The 17,241-nt window shown below is 34.9% G+C and overlaps 1 protein-coding gene across 1 annotated transcript in view; it reads left to right on the top strand.

The window, feature by feature from the left end:
- Positions 1-17,241, top strand: part of USP8 (ubiquitin specific peptidase 8) — a 77,066-nt gene that overhangs the window by 31,625 nt on the left and 28,200 nt on the right. The window contains exons 5-10 of the mRNA XM_047075117.1: positions 278-437; positions 3,938-3,980; positions 5,851-5,995; positions 10,571-10,733; positions 14,206-14,350; positions 14,643-14,866. Of these exons, the coding sequence (XP_046931073.1) occupies positions 278-437; positions 3,938-3,980; positions 5,851-5,995; positions 10,571-10,733; positions 14,206-14,350; positions 14,643-14,866 (880 nt within the window). The remainder of the gene's footprint in view (positions 1-277; positions 438-3,937; positions 3,981-5,850; positions 5,996-10,570; positions 10,734-14,205; positions 14,351-14,642; positions 14,867-17,241) is intronic.

Here is a 17,241-nt window from a genome sequence, read left to right as displayed (position 1 = left end):
TTAGTGTAAGGAAAGAACAAAAAACATTAAACAACTTTAACTTGAGATCATAGTGTTTCTTTTCAGGATATTTGGCAATTTGAAATAAGTCTACAGAGGGCAAATTTATGATTTGTGGTTTGTAACAGAACACTGGCAGAATCAAATTTCAGTTGGAGGGAGAAAGTATGCTGCCATAAAATATCCTAAGGTAGGGTACCAATTTTATGGAACTGGAAGTCCTTTACTTTTCATGATCATGCCAATAAAAGACACCTTGACTTGTTTTCTCAACTAGATATGAAGAAGCTGAGGTTCGAAAAAAACTTGAAGAAAAGGACAGACAGGAGGAGCAGCTGCAGAAACAGAAAAGGCAAGAAGCAGGAAGAGAGGATGGTGGTACATCAAATAAAAGTTCCTTGGAAAATGTAATGGATTCCAGAGACAAAACCCAAAAGGTATTTCAAATTTATTCTGTGATGTTAAAAAAGACTGGTTCCTTTTTTTCAGATGATTTGCTTAAGGTGAGTTGAGATACAACAACAATGTACTTTGAGACAACAAGGGTAAAATTTAATGTGTTTTTTATTAGAAATTGAGTTAAATATTCTAGCTTCATTTGATCCCAGGTTTCTCTTGGAGCTTCCATAGAACTGTGTTCTGTGCATTAATTAGTTTTTTTGCAGTCACTGTTAACTTGATTACAGTAGTAGAAAGAGCATTAAAGCTGTGATTTAGTATATCTGAGTTCCAGTCCCATGTCAGGTCTTGCTTAACCGTTCTGGGACTTCATTTCCTTACTGCCAAGTGAAGATCTTGAAATAGATGATTTTTAAGGTTTCTTCTTTCTAATAAATGTAATTTGCATTGAAAAGGATTTGGTGTACTAATTTGGTGCCTAACCTTTTATCTATTTCTAGGGTCTCATACTCTTCCCTTTGCTTTTTCTTCCTTTCTGCCCATTTCCCTTTCCTCTTCTGTTTCATTTTATTCAGCAGCTCCTTGAAATCTAGCTACATCATTTGTTTGCCAAGAACCATCAGTGACTCAGTCTGTACCTGCCAGCTACCACTGTCTACTATATCTCCTTCCTTCACCTTCTGAGGAACAATTCTTCCTAAAATATAATTTCTTTTTTTTTGGGGGGGGGGGGCTCAACCGACATTTATTGAGGAGTTACTATATTCTAGTCACCATACATTATCTATAGTTAATTCTTAGAAAAAAATTTTTTTGAGATTATTTATTATTTAATTTATATCCAAGTTAATTAGCATATAGTGCAACAATGATTTCAGGAGTGGACTCCTTAATGCCCCTTACACATTTAGCCCTTCCCCCCTCCAGCAACCCTCTGTTCTCCATATTTAAGAGTCTCTTATGTTTTGTCCCCCTCCCTGTTTTTATGTTATTTTTCTTCCCTTCCCTTATGTTCATCTGTTTTGTATCTAAATTCCTTATATGAGTGAAGTCATATGATATTTGTCTTTCTCTAATTTCTCATAGCATAATACCCTCTAGTTCCGTCCACATAGTTGCAGATGGCAACATTTCATTCTTTTTGATTGCTCCATTGTATACATATACACCACATCTTCTTTATCCATTTGTCTGTCGATGGACATTTGGGCTCTTTCCATACTTTGGCTATTGTTGATAGTGCTGCTATAAACATTGGGGTGCATGTATCCCTTCGAAACAGCATACCTGTATCCCTTGGATAAATACCTAGTAGTGCAATTGCCAGGTTGTAAGGTAGTTCTATTTTTAGTTTTTTGAGGAACCTCCATACTGTTTTCCAGAGTAGCTGCACCAGTTTGCATTCCCACCAGCAGTGCAAAAGAGATCCTCTCTCTCCACATCCTCCCCAACATCCATTGTTGCCTGAGTTGTGAATGTTAGCCATTCTGACAGGTGTGAGGTGGTATCTCACTGTGGTTTTGATTTGTATTTCCGTGATGATGAGTGATGTTGAACATTTTTTCGTGTGTCAGTTGGCCATCTGGTTGTCTTCTTTGGAGATGTGTCTGTTCATGTCTTTTGCCCATTTCTTCACTAGATTATTTGTTTGGGTGTTGAGTTTGATAAGATCTTTATAGATTTTGGATACTAACCCTTTATCTGATATGTCGTTTGCAAATATCTTCTCCCCTAAAATATAATTTCTTAAACTCTGTTGAAATTCAGGGAAGGATTTCTGCTTTACTTTTTCTTAAGCATTTTGTAGCTTTCAGCTATCATTTGTGTGTGAATCATCATTGGTTTCATTAAGAAATAGATGTTGAGGGTGCTTGGGTGGTTCACTTGGTTAAGCTCCTGACTCTTGATTTCAGCTCTGGTCATGATCTCATGGGTTTGTGGGATCAAGCCCTGCATTGGGCTCATCCATGCTGACAGCATGGAGCCTACTTGGGATTCTCTTTCTTCCTCTGTCTCTGCCCCTCACCTGCCTGCACTCTGTCTCTCTCAAAATAAATAAATAATAATAAATAAATAAACATTAAAAAACATTTAAATATTTGACCTTATACACTGTGTAAAAAGAAATGAAGAACTAGTGGTTTGTTGATTTTAGGAACTCATAATATAAGCTAAATAACACTATCTTAGGGAGAAATGGCTGATATAGATAAGTACAAGACTTCAAAGAACTATGTGAAATGATATTTTAATCTCTTCATTTTGTTGCCTTTCCAACAGGAGGGCCAACTACTTTTTTGTTACTTTTATTTTTGTTTAGCCTTTTTATATTGGGAAAAAACCACAATTAAACACTGTTACCCATTTGCAATAGTCAACTAACATTTGTCACATTTTTTTTTGTCACATTTTGTATCTGTACCTCTCCCCTTTTCTTTTGCTGTATTATTTCAAAGGAAGTTGCAGATAACATACCATTTTGCCCCTAAATATTTCAGTATGCATCTCAAAGAAAGGGACATTTTCTCAATAATGACAATGCTGCTTTTCCATCTCACAGGATTAATAGTAATTCCCTGATGTAATATCCAGCCTATATCCACATTTACCCACTATCTCATAGTGATACTGCAGAGTTGATTTGTTTGAATTAGGATCTGGATGAGGTCCACTTACAGTCTTTTGGTTGTTATGTCTCTTAAATTTAAGTCTCTGTAATACTCTCTGCTTGAGTTCCCCTTTAATTTTTTTTGTTTCATGCCTTTGGCTTTTTAATACTAGATCAGTTCTTTGAAATGAACCAACCACATTCGGGATTTATCCGATTGTTTCCTCCTTGTATTATTTAATTTCTACTTCTATCTTCCATGTTTCTTGTAGGCTGAAAGTTCAGCCTAGCAGCTTAATAGGATTCAGGTTCAGTTTTTGTTTTGGCAAGAATGCTTAGTAGGTGATACTGTGTACTTCATAGTGTATAATATTAGGAAGCACGTAATATACATTTCTTTTTTAATCTTAGTAATGCTAAATAAAATGGATCAGTAGGCTCAGGTAGGTCATTGGTTTTCCCATCTATAAAATGAGTTAGTACCTGACAGAATTACCATATGTTGTCTTGGTTAGAAAATACAAATTTGTAAAACCTTATATTACTTCATCTTCCTTTCATTATATAAAGAGAACTCTGAAGGGAATTGCCAGAATTTTTATTTCATTGCAAGAAATATTCTCTCATTAAATTAAATATTAAATTTCTGTAACAGTCTGTGCTTTTACATTATATTTAGTCATTAACTGAAGAAAATTTCAAGGAAGTGTTAAATGATTCTGATGTGCTGCTGGTTATTTTAGCTGTTATCTGTTGCCAGATAACGTGGGGAAGCCATTATTGTTCATCTGTATTTTAATAAAATGCCAGTACTCCACATGCTTCATTTTCCAGGCTTTCAGTTTCAATGATGTAATAGAGTTGAACTTTATGTTTCTATGAAAATTTTTACTTCTATTAAAGTTGAAACTTTTTTTTCCTGTGAAATAGATAAATGGTGAAAAGAGTGACAAAAATGAGACCACAGAGAAAGGTAAGTGTGACAGAAAGAGGGAGTCCTTTTAGGTTATTATTGAGATCTTCTTTTAATCAAAATAAGCTTCAGATTTTACACAATGAGATCTTAACGTTGTGTCTAATTTGTATGTAAGCTTTATCATTTTTCTTAGCCTATGCAATTATATTGAAAATGTGTTTATATTCCGTATATATCATGGGGAATATTTATGGTAATATGTAATTAAAAACATCAAAACCATAGTTTATACTTTTCATTCTTTTTTTTCAAGATGTAGTTTAGCATAGCAGTTAAGAGCATGGACTCTCTGAAGTCAGACTACCTGGATTTTGCTGGCCCCTCCTGAATTTCCATGTGATCTTGAGCATGTTATTTAATCTCTACCTTAATTTCCCCATCTGTAAAGTGAGGGTAATATTAATACCGATTTTATAGATTTACTGTGAGGATTGAATGAGTTAATATATTTGAAACTCTTAGTAACGTGATATGAGGATTTGTGTATTAGCTATTATGACTTATGGTTCTAGTTTGTAGACCTAATTATTTAAAATCTTCACTCCTCTCAAAAATATCTACACCAGTAATTTGGATATTATCCATAGGTGGTGTTGATGTTCCAATTACACGTATGTGACCTATACAACAGGACTCAGACAGTTGCCTAAGTTTTCCTTTCTCAGAAAAGATTTAATTATTAATTGTATGTAACACTAAAATAAATTTTCTATTTAAAGTATTATCATACAACAATTTAAAAAATAAGATACCTTCCTAAAAGATGTTATTAATTCATTCCAAGATTTGTTTTTATCTATGTTTTTTGTATCTCATTCTGCTTAGGTGTTATTTCCCTAAGTGGTTTGTTCCCAACTTGTTTAGATGATTTTGTTGTCAAAATAATCTTGATGGTTAGAGAAGTAGGGTGGTTATTTTCAGCTGGGTATTTTAGCTTAGGAGATCATGTGACTACGTTCTTCTCACATCTCACTGCCAAAATAGTTCTTTACATTTTTAAGCTCCCTTGTAGCAGCTTTTTATCTTTTTAATATTTATTTATTTACTTTTAAAGTTTTTATTATTGAAGTATAGTTGACTTTGTTGTGCTTTTTAATCTTTCATTTCAGATGGTAGAAGCTGTAAGAGGAAAATAGCAACATAACAAATATTTATTTTGGTTAAATATTAAAGGGCTAGAGAATAAACATTTTAGGCTTGGGGGGGTCACTGAGGTTCGTGCTGTCACAGCAGGAAAGCAGCAGCCATTGACAATATGTAAACACGTTTATACAGCTGTGTTCCATTAAAAACAGGTGGCCATAGTTTGTCAACCCTTGATGCAGAACACAAAAAACAAGCCTTTGACTTGTTACTCTAGGAATACTTGAAAATCTAAATGTTTTTTAAATAGTCCCCATAAGACCTCATCAGAGACTTTTTAAAAGAATTAGAAATTCTTTCTAAAAAGAATTTAGAAACTCAAGAATTTTTGAACCATGGATGTTTTTTTCTGGTTGACATTTTTCAAATGATTTAATTATTAAATAGAGAATAAGAAAATCTTCATGAGATACATATATTAATTTCCTTTATTTTGTACCAGCAACAGTCAGCACCTTATGTAGTTGTAACCTCAACAGCTAGCTTTGGTATTTAAGCCTTCAGAAACGGAACATTGAACTAGTTTCTTGATGAATGTCAAAAACACAAATTATATTTAATGTTAGTTTAAAAAGTAGTAAGTAGTGTGATGGGATAGCAGGTATATGACACCTAGTGTACTTCACTCTTCTAGAAGAAGCAATTATTGTCCTGTGTTTAGTGATAAGAAAGCACGTGGAACTAGGTGTTTTTTGTTGCTTATATTGTCTCTCTTGATTCCAAGGGGCAATCACAGCGAAGGAGCTATACACAATGATGATGGATGAAAACATCAGCTTGATTATAATGGATGCTCGAAGAATGCAGGATTATCAAGATTCCCATATTTCAAATTCTCTCAGTGTTCCTGAAGAAGCCATCAGTCCAGGGTGGGTCATTGTGTATTTAGGTAAAATGGTTAACTGTAGACAGTAGTAAATGTTACTACTTACCATCCAGGCTAAATATGATAAAGTAGGCTTTCTTCTCCGGTTACTCCGTAATGTTACACTTTACTCTTTCTCTGAAGGGTGGTATAAAGACCATTTTGGTTTGGGTGTTTTCTCCTATTTGTGACATTTGTAGTCTTATTGGAAGAGAAGTGAAGCTGCCTTTGTGTGCCCTCTCTCCCAAGGTTTTTTTTGACTAATTTTTCCTTTTTTTATTTATGAGCTTGTGAAGTATATGCACCAAATTGACTAAAATCATGAACTGATTGAATTGTTTTTTTATTTAGGAATACCCCATAGTGGGGCACCTGGTTGGCTCAGTTGGTTAAGCATCCAGGTCTTCATTTTGGTTCAGGTCATGATCTCACAATTCATGGGATCGAGCCCCATGTCAGGTTCTGCACTGTTAGCTTGGAGCTTGCTTGAGATTCTCTCCTCTCTCTCTGCCCCTCCCCAGCTCATGCTCACTCTCACTCTCAAAAACAAACGAATAAAATTTTAAAAATTAAAAAAAATAAAAAAGAAATATCCATCCTGTTATCTGCAGTAAAAGAGTACATAAATACTTTTTTTGGGGAAAAAAAAACAGTATCGCCAACTGATTAAGTAAATGGATAGACTCCAAAGTCAGACTATATTCAGATCGAAATTGTTTCTTCTCAGCTACATTACTTCTAGCCAGTGACCTAACCTCTCTAAGCCCATATCCATCTATAAAATAGGAATAGTAATATTACCTATCTCAGGTTTTGAGAAGCTTAAGTGAAATTTTATATACACAAACTTACCACAGTGGCTGGCACTAGTAAGGACTCATTAAAATTTTTTTTTCTTTTTTGATAAGGATGTTAATCTATAAAATAATGTAAAGTTACTTGCATGAATATATTATGTATTAAAAACTATCATCATAATGACAGAGCTAAACCGCCATATCCAGGGCTATTTTTAGTATTTCAAGTGTTAAATAAATTATATAACCTCTCTGGGTCTTAGTTTATGGGATTGGATTAAAATCTATGGCCCATTTTAAGATTAACTTAAACAGCATTGAAAAGACATACTTTTTAAATTAAGTAGTAAAAAAAAGGGGGGCGCCTGGGTGGCTCAGTCAGTTAAGTGTACGACTTCGGCTCAGGTCATGATCTTGCTGTCCGTGTGTTTGAGCTCTGCTTCAGGCTCAGAGCCTGGAGCCCACTTCAGATTCTGTGTCTCCCTCTCTCTCTGCCCCTCTCCCGCTTACACACGATCACACTCTCTTTCAAAAATAAATAAACATTAAAAAAATTTAAAAATAAGTAAATAAATTAGGCAGTAAAATTTGCATAGTTTTTGGCACATTTTTTGATGCTTGATAAAGTTTGACCTGAAGAATAGGGTGCTTTGTAAATAATGCTGTTGAAAAGTGACACTAGAGTACTTAGTCTAATCAAGTGGGTGTCACTGTATTCCTAGGATTTGAATAGACAAAATTGTATTAATCTTTGGATGGTCTAATCTGTACTAACAGAAAGCCTGGGTTTTTATTGAGTTTAAGTGTTTCCCAAAATGCGAGAAATTCGACTACTATGAAACTCATGATGAGTTTAGGTTGAAGATTAAAGAGTGATGAACTGCATGCCAAGAAAATTATTCCCCTTTAACTTTTGTTTCAGTCTTTCTGAAGTCATTAAAAGAAGTCTGTTTCGTGCTAGCATTCCTTTTTAATATTTGCTTATCTTTCTCACCAGAGAGTAGGCCTTAGAGCTTTCTGGAGGCAACAGTATCTACAACTAGCTGATGGTGATTACTGTATGCTTTATTTTTGATTTTTTTTTAAACATTTTAATACCATATAGCATACATACAAAAGCACTCCTGTCCTAAGTATTTGGCTCAGTGAATTTTCAAAAGCAACACACCCATTTAGTACACCCATTTATCTGACCAGAAATAGAATATTACTATCATTCCAGAATCCCTTCATATGCCCTCTGTTAGTTACTACCCATATCCCCACCCACCAAAGGGAACCACCAGCTTCTAACAGAATAGATTTATTTTTGGGGCGCCTGGGTGGCTGAGTCGGTTAAGCATCTGACTTTGGTTCAGGTCATGATCTCATGGTCAATGAGTTCAAGCCCTGTGTCAGGCTCTGTGCTGACAGCTCGGAGCCTGGAGCCTGCTTTGGATTCTGTGTCTCCTCTCTCTCTGCCCCTTCCCTTCTTGTGCTCTGTCTTTCTCTGTCTCTCTCAAAAATAAATAAACATTAAAAAATTAAAAAAAAAAAGGATAGATTTATTTTTGTCTGTTTTTGTATTTTATATAAAAGGAAATATATAATCTATAGTTTTTTATATATCTGGCTGTTTGTACTCCATATTATTGGTGTAGTTATGGTTCATTCTGTTGTGTGAATAAAGCATAATTTTACTGATGTATGTATTTTACTGATTATCATTTATTCATTAGATATGCTGTTGTTTCTATGTATATGGGACTGTACATTTTCCTGTTAAATTTAAGTAAAGGATCACTTTCAATTAAGTAATTAAATTAATAATTAAGTTTATTAAATAATAGACAAGGTAGGGCAAAATTGCAGCATCTTGTAAAGATGTTACATGAAAGACTGAGTTTGGGAAATACTAGTGATATAATTATTTCCTGAAGTGTTTTTTATAGAGTACTAATCTTGAGTTTTTAGACTAAAAGGCAAATATATCCCTAGAGTCAGGGATAGTCCTTAATATCACATTTCAGGGGTGCCTGGGTGGCTCATTTAGTTAAATGTTTACCTCTTGATTTCAGCTCAGGTCATGATCTCATGATTTGTGAGTTCAAGCCCCGAATCAGGCTCTGTGCTGACAGTGCAGGACCTGCTTGGGATTCTCTCTCTCATGCTTTCTCTCTGCCCCTCCTCTGCTTGAGCACTGTCTCTCTCAAAAATAAATAAGTAAACATTAACAGTAAAAAGAAATCATATTTCAATTTTTTTCATTCTTATCACTATATATCAGGTGAGAATATTAGGAGACAGTATTTTATATTTCTTCTCTTTTCCTTTATTTCCTACAAGATATAGTAGCCAACATTATTATATAGGAGCAAGTTTTTTTTTTCTTTTAAATAATCTAAACCATTTATTTTACTTATGAATAAAAGTGTACCATTCCTGCCCAGCTTGCCAGTATTATCAGTTAAATATTAAAATGCTTAGTGCTTTGCCAGGAATAAGATGGAGTTTCTTACCTGATGGAACAAATTTGTATTATTTATTCAGTCATTCAGCACTCATATACTGAGCACTAGTTTTCTGTGGGCTGGATTGCTATGGTTCTAAGTACTGGGGCTTACCTATTGAACAAAAATTTTGCTTCATGGAGCTTATATTTTAACAGGGAGGTGGGATAGCAAAACAGACAATAAACCTTAAAATATATGTCTGCTATTTAATAAGTGCAATGGAGATGGGTGTATCAAGTGTGTACATTGGGCTAGGTATTAAAATTTTAATCCAGGAAGGTTTCATGGAGAAGTTATTACTGAGCAGATTTTGAGAGGGTAAAGGAAATGAGTGATGGCAGTTATCTGAAGGAAAAGGATTCCAGATAGAAAGGCACAGAGGCAGAGACCCTTAGGCAGGAGTATACCTGAATAAGCAGGAACTACAAGGAGGCAGTGGCTGGTGTCGAGTGGAATAAATGGGCAAGTAGTTAGTGATGAGAAGTTGATGTAATAGGATTTGGGGGGGAGGGGCTCTGCTGCAGGCCCACTCTAAGGACTTTAGGTAACTTTTAAATTAACTTTTATGTGAGCAAAAGACATGAATAGCATGCTTTAATGTACAGTTGATATTTTTCACAGTTGATGATTTAAAAGGCAGCACAGCAGAACAGCTAAGAGCATGGACGTGAACAAGATTGCCTGAGTTTGAAATTTGGCTTCACTTGGCATCTGTAACCTTCGATAGGTCAATTAATATTTTTGTGCCCCAGTTTCTCCATTTATAAAATGGGGTTAGTAATGCCTACTTCATAGGATTTGTTGAGAGGATTCAGTTGAGATTCTATGAAAATAAAGCATTTAGGAGAGTATCTGGCACATAGTAAATGCTCTATGTGTTTGTTAAATAAGCATTTTGGTATTTGGTTAGCAATTATCTACATAGGTATAAGAGAACTGAAGTATAAATAATGTTACCCAAGTGATCCCCCAGTTATTTATATTTAGCTGAGAGAGGTGTTCAGATGACTTCTTTGTTTGCAGTTTTGGCTTCCTTTTTTGTGAGGGGTTACAGTTGATTCCATTTCTTTTAGTTTCTAATAATTACTAAAACATATTCCAGTGTTATGCAAAGGTGAAGTTATTAAACATTTTAGGATTATTTATTATCCAGACATACAATTTGACTTTAGAAAGAAATGTTGCTGAAAATTTACTGTGGTACAGACTAAAAGAAAACTCAGTGTCTTATATTAGTATATTAAGACTTCTTGTCTACTTTGCCCCAATACAAATGTTAATACATTTCAGAGTCACTGCTAGTTGGATTGAAGCAAAACTCCCAGATGATTCTAAAGACACATGGAAGAAGAGGGGGAATGTGGAATATGTGGTACTTCTTGACTGGTTTAGTTCAACAAAAGATTTACAACTTGGAACAACTCTACGGAGTCTGAAAGATGCACTTTTCAAGGTTAGCAAGTTTCCTTGTTAGTTCACTGTAATTGTAAGCCTTCTTTGGTTGTTAGAAAGGTATACTGACTAGCTGTTTATCTTAAGGATAAGAAGATTCAGCAGCTTTGGTTGGAGATTTTTTTTTAAATGCAGATTTAAAAGACTAGTTTTGAATCATCAAATAATAATAAACTGATAATATAACATAAGATTAGAATTTCCAGGAACACAAACTGTCTAAAAAAAGTGTTATTTTTTTGTTTTAAGAATTAGACTATGACAGAGAGGGAGAAAGGCAAACCATCAGAGACTCTTAAATACAGAGAACAAACTGAGGGTGGAATGGGGGAGGCGGGGAATAGGTGATGGGCATTGAGGAGGGCCCTTGTTGGGATGAGCACTGGATGTTGTATGTAAGTAATGAACTACAGGAATCTACCCCAAAAACCAAGAGCACACTTTACACACTGTTAGTCAATTTGACAATAAATTATATTAAAAATAAATAAAAAAGAATTAGACTACGAAACATAGAAGCAAAGGAAGAAGTCACTAAGGAGAAAAAGCTTGTTAGATTTGACTTGACAAAAATAAATTTGTGGAAAAATACCATATGATTAGATTGCAGAAGACAAATAGAATATTTGCAATAAATAGGGCAGTACAGTTGGCCTTTGAATAACAGTGTTTAGGGGTACCAACACCCTGCCACAATTTTTGACTTATCCCAAATTTTACTAATACTGTTGACCAAAAGCCTTACTTATAACATAAACAGTCAATTAGCAAAGTATTTTTATATGTATTATATACTGTATTCTTACAATAAAGTAAGCTAGAAAAAAGCAAATGTTATAAATTATATAAAATTATATAAAATAATGAAAAAATTACTGAAATCATAATTCAGTCATAATTAAAATCACAGTTACTGTACTGTATGTATATTTATTGGAAAAAGGCCCCATATAGGTGGGTAAGCAGCACCAGGATAAGAATGGTGGCAGCAGTGGGCCTGGCCCTGGAATGGTAGGGTTCCACAGCCTGGTAACCTCTACTGAGTGATGGCAGCCACTGGGTAGGCCTGTAGGTGGCGACAGCACCCTTGAATCACAGTATAGCTGCCTAGAGGTGTACCACCAGCCTGTGGCCATTGGCAACCACAGCCTCATGTGAATGTTCTGGCCTCCAGGAGCCACCATGGGGAGGAGCATTCTGCCCTTGGCCAGGGAGGGTCCTAGGCCCAAGGAGGACCAGGGCAGGGAGGAGGGAATACGAAGAATGCTGGACTTCCTGGGCAGCACCGACCTGCACTCTGGGGGGTGTGTCTCCACTTCAGCCTCACCTCCTGTCCACCAGTCCAGGGCTTTCAGCCTGACCACTCTGCTGGCACACAAGGACCTGAAGCTGTGTCCAGTTTGGGGCTTCTGGGAGCTGCTGACAGCTGGTGACAGCCTCAACAGGTTGCCCAGGTACTCATTTGGGCAACAGGCACAACCTCTGCACTAGTCACTTTCAATTTGGTCCCATCGGTGGGCAGTTGTAAATGCCTGTGGCTTTTGCCATCAACTCAAAGGGGAGAAAAAAGTGTGTAAGTGGACTTGGCGCAGTTCAAACCCATGTTGTTCAACAGTCAACTATAGAACACCTAAAATATGAAGGAACTTTTGCAAATAAAAAAATTATTTAAGATAAAATAGTAAAATAAGTAGTGGACATAGGCATGAACAGAAGAGGAAATACAAGAGACAAACATAAAAACAATCATCTTTACTAGTAGAAATGCAGTTAAAAAAGTGAATGCCATTTTCTGATCAAATTAGCAAAGAAAAAATAATCTATAATTTGTTAAATTATTAAACTGATAGTACTAAATGAATGCTGGTAAGAATCAAACTTAATCTGCTCTTAGGAAGGTCAGTTGATGGAACATTACCCTTCAGGAGGACAGTCTTAAAAGCCTTAAAACAATTCATGCTTTAAAATAGGGAATCTAGAAATATACCCAAGTACAGATCGATACATGAAACTGCCAGTATTCAACTAGTTTTGATGTACAATACTGGCACTTTCATAAAGTTCAGCCTAAGATATATGTAGGTTTAGTGTATGAGAAAGATGATTTAACAAGTCAGTGTGGGGAAAAATGGATAAAAATGAATGGTTTGGAGACAGTTGGCTAGCCAGTAGGTAAAAAGAAAGGGGACCCCTACCTTACTTCTTAGATCACACCATATTCCAGATGGGTCAATGATATAAATATGTTGATTGAAATAGTGAAGTAGTACTAGGAAAAAGCATTTGTAGGTCTTGTAAACCAAGACACCATGAAGGAAGATCAATGTATTTGACTGTTTTAATTCCATAAATAAAGTAAAAATCAATCAGGAAAATAATTGTAACATATATGACAAAGAGCTATTTTTCTTAATATTCAAAGTACATTCACTATGTACTAAGAAAATAGCAAATTCTACTGAAAAATGGGCAAAGGATGAGATTATTTAAGTCATAGAATATTATAAACATTTAATATTAATAAACATTAAAAGATGTGCAGCTTCACTGATAAAAGCTAATTAAAACATGATTCCATTTTCTATCCACCAGTTTGGTAAAAATTATAAAGATTTATGATAGGCTTTCTCATAAACTGTTGGTAAGTATATAAATTGGTATCATCTTTTTGAAGGGCAATTTGGCAGCATCTACGAAACTTTTAATCCAGCAGTTCTAGTTCTAGCAAATTACCCTGCAGAAATATATATAGATACATATTTTTAATGATCATTTAAAGATTAGGAATGTATACTAAAAGCCTTAAAATGTTCATGTGCCTTGGCTCAGCCACTCCACTTCTGGGGATTTTTCCCTAATGGAGTTGATTGGGTATGTGCGTATATCAGGATCTTCAGTATTTATCTCAGCATTTTTATAACGGGAAAGATAACCATAAGTGTTCCACTGGTTGATTCAGTTTTGGGGTGTGTGTATGTGTGTATAAAATAGAATATTATCTGGTCATTACAAGTGGTGGTGATAGGACCCTTAGTAAAAGATGTTCATGTAAGAGAAAAGCAGCAGCATAAAAGTTTCACTGTTTCATAAAAATAAAATTTAAAGTATGTATCTACATAGAAAATGGTAAGAATAAATCCTACAATGTCAAAGTTGTATCTCTGGGTGCTCAAATGATGGATGATTTTTAAATACATGAGCATACTTTCACAATTTTCTTCCAAGATCATGTATTACTTGTGTGGTTTTAAAAACCTTATCTATCCATGTGTTTCATTTAATGCTGAATTTTGAATTCTCTCATTTTTTATCATTTAGATGAATCTTCAAGAGCAATTTTAAAATTCAATTTTTTGTGTTGTTTTTTTTTTACTATGAAGAGACTGCTGCCATATTGAAAATACTATTGCCTAATCTTGAAAATATTATGCTAAGTGAAAGAAAAATAAAAATACTGTTTCCTTATTTCCTAGTGGGAAAGCAAAACTGTCCTGCGCAATGAGCCTTTGGTTTTAGAAGGAGGCTATGACAACTGGCTACTTTGTTATCCCCAGTATACAACAAATGCTAAAGTCACTCCACCCCCACGAGGCAAGAATGAAGAGGTGTCTATCTCATGTATGTATGTGAAAATTTTTGTTTAAAATTGCTTTGGTAAAATAAACTTTATGTTCTTACGGTAGTGTTCTTGGTTGTGTGTTTAGTTATCCTACTGGATAGCAGTTTGTTTTCAGGCGTAAAAAATATAAGATGTCCACATCCTAGAAGTTAATGTTTAATTCTTTAAGATTGTTGTGGTTGTCACTTCATTTACTTTATCTTTATCACATAGTAACATGCATGAGATATGTAACTACTATTTATGGGGTTTGCTGTTCTTTCATACCTATTATTCTTTTGGGAATTTTAGTGGATTTTACTTATCCTTCACTGGAAGAATCAATTCCTTCTAAACCTACTGCCCAGATGCCACTTCCTTCTGTAGAAATAAATGAAAATACAGAATTTTTAAATGATCAAGATGAGAGAATGGCACCACTGAACATATCAACTCCAATTGAGTCAATTGCTGCTTCTAAATCTGATGTTTTACCCATAATTCAGCCAGTGCCTGTTGTAAAGAATGTTCCACAGGTATGTGTTTGATTTCTTTTAACTGTATTGTTTCTCTTTTTTAATATTATGTTAAATACATAGTACACAAATGAAGTTTTATTTATAAGCTTTTATGTTTTAGGAAGAAAAATACCAGTGAGAAGAATTTATATGTTTTGGTGCCTTTTGGCTATAAAGATTTTGCATTATAATTCAGTCCTGTTACCACAGCAGTGATAAAATAGATAATTCAAAAGATTTCAAGGCCAGCTAGCAGTGTGTTTACTGTAGGAAGTACCAGTAAAAGATTGTATTATGACAGAAAACGTGAAGATTTTCAGGGTTTTCTTGTATTGTAATTTAACCCATAGTATTTTCCCAAATAGTTTGCTTTAAAGATGATAACGTGATGTCAATATATTGGTTTCAAAATAATACTGTAGTTCCATTTCCTTAGAATTTGACATGTAAATAACATGCATAGTTTTTGTTGTTATTTCCTTTGTTATTATTATAGGTGCCATACAATATTCTATTAGTTTTAGATGTACAACACAGTGATTAGACCTTTGTATACCTTATGAAATGATCACCATAAGTCTAGATTCCATCTGTGAACTGTTCAGAGTTATTACGATATTATAGAAAATGTAGTCTATGCTGTACTTTTCATTCTTGTGACTTATTCATTTCTTAACTGTAAGTTTGTGCCTCTTAATCTCCATCACCTATTTCACCCATCCTTCCCAAACACCTCCCCTCTGGCAACCATAAGTTTGTTCTATTTATTTATGAGACTTTTTCTGTTTTGCTTTGTTTGCCTTGCTTTTTAGATTACACATATATATAAGTGAAATCATAAAGCACTTGTCTTTGTCTGACTTATTTCACTCAGCGTAATACCCTCTCGGTCCATCCTTGTCACAAATGGCAAGATTTCATCCTTTTTCATGGCTGAGTATTACATTACTATATAGATAGCACATGTTTTTCATTCATCTGTTGATGAATACAAGTTGTTTCTATATCTTAGCTTTGTAAATACTGTAATTAACTAGGGTTCATATATCTTCCTGAATTAGTGTTTTTATTTTCTTCAGATGAATGGAATTATCAAAGGTGGAGTTGCTAGACCATATGGTAGTTCTCTTTTTAATTTTTTGAGAAATTTCCATACTGTTTTCTCTGGTGGCTGCACCAATTTACATTCCCAACAGTGCACCAGTGTTCCTTTTCATCACATCCTTACCAACATTTTCTAGTTTTGTTCTTTTTTTTTTTTTAATGTTTATTTTTGAGGGAGAGAAAGAGAGAGAATGGGGGAGGGGCAGATAGAGAGGGAGACAGAATCCGAAGCAGGCTCCAGGCTCTGAGCTGTCAGCACAGAGCCCAACGCAGGACTTGAACTCACGAACCATGAGATCATGACCTGAACCAAAGTCGGATATTCAACCTGCTGAGCCACCCAGGCGCCCCTCTATTTTTGTTCTTTTTGAGTTTACCCATTCTGACAGGTGTAAAGTGATACCTCATTGTGATTTTAATTTGCATTTCCCTAATGATTAGTAATGTTGAGCATCTTTTCATGGTTTTCTTGGCCATCTGTATGTCTTCTATGGAAAAATGTCTATCAGGTCCTTGACCCTTTTTTTTTTTTTTTTTTTTTTTTTCTAATTTTTTTTTTCCTTGGCCCATTTTTAAATCAGATTGTTTTGTTGGGTGTTGAGTTGCATGAGTTCATGTGAGCAGGGGAGGGAGAGAGAGAGAAAGAGAGAATCCCAAGCAGGTTCCACGCTCAACATTGAACCTGACACAGGGCTCAATCCCACATCCCTGGGATCACAATCTGTGCTGAAATCAAGAGTCAGACACTAAACCAACTGAGCCACCCAGACACCCACATGAGTTCTTTATATATTTTGGATATTAACCCATTATCATATATGTCATTTGCAAATATATAATCTAATTCAGTAGGATGCCTTTCATTTTGTTGATGGTTTCCTTCACTGTGCAAAGCTTTTTAGTGTGATAAATGAGTCCCATTTGTTTATTTTTGCTTTTGTTGCCCTTGGCTGAGGAGACAGATCCAAAAATATTGCTAGGATCAGTCTCCAAGAATTTACTACCTATGTTTTCTTTTAGGAATTTTATGGTTGCAGGTCTTACATCTACATCTTCAATCCATTTTGAGTGTACTTCCTTATTGATAAAGAAACTGTGGTCCAGTTTCATTCTTTGCATGTAGCCGTTTCAGTCTTACCAACACCATTTATTGAAGAGATTGTCTTTTCCCCATTGTATATTCTTGCCTCCTTTCTTATAGATTAATTGACCATATAAGGGTGGATTTATTTCTAAGTTCTCTATACTGTTCCATTGATCTGTGCAGCTGTTTTTTAATGCCAGTACCA

Source organism: Lynx rufus, unplaced genomic scaffold (assembly GCF_022079265.1).
Source record: "Lynx rufus isolate CCGP_SWC_20201006 ecotype Redwood Valley unplaced genomic scaffold, mLynRuf1.p SCAF_13, whole genome shotgun sequence".
Lineage (NCBI taxonomy): Eukaryota > Metazoa > Chordata > Mammalia > Carnivora > Felidae > Lynx > Lynx rufus.
Note: the sequence above shows the minus strand (reverse complement) of the source record. Positions and strands in the feature narration are given on the sequence as shown.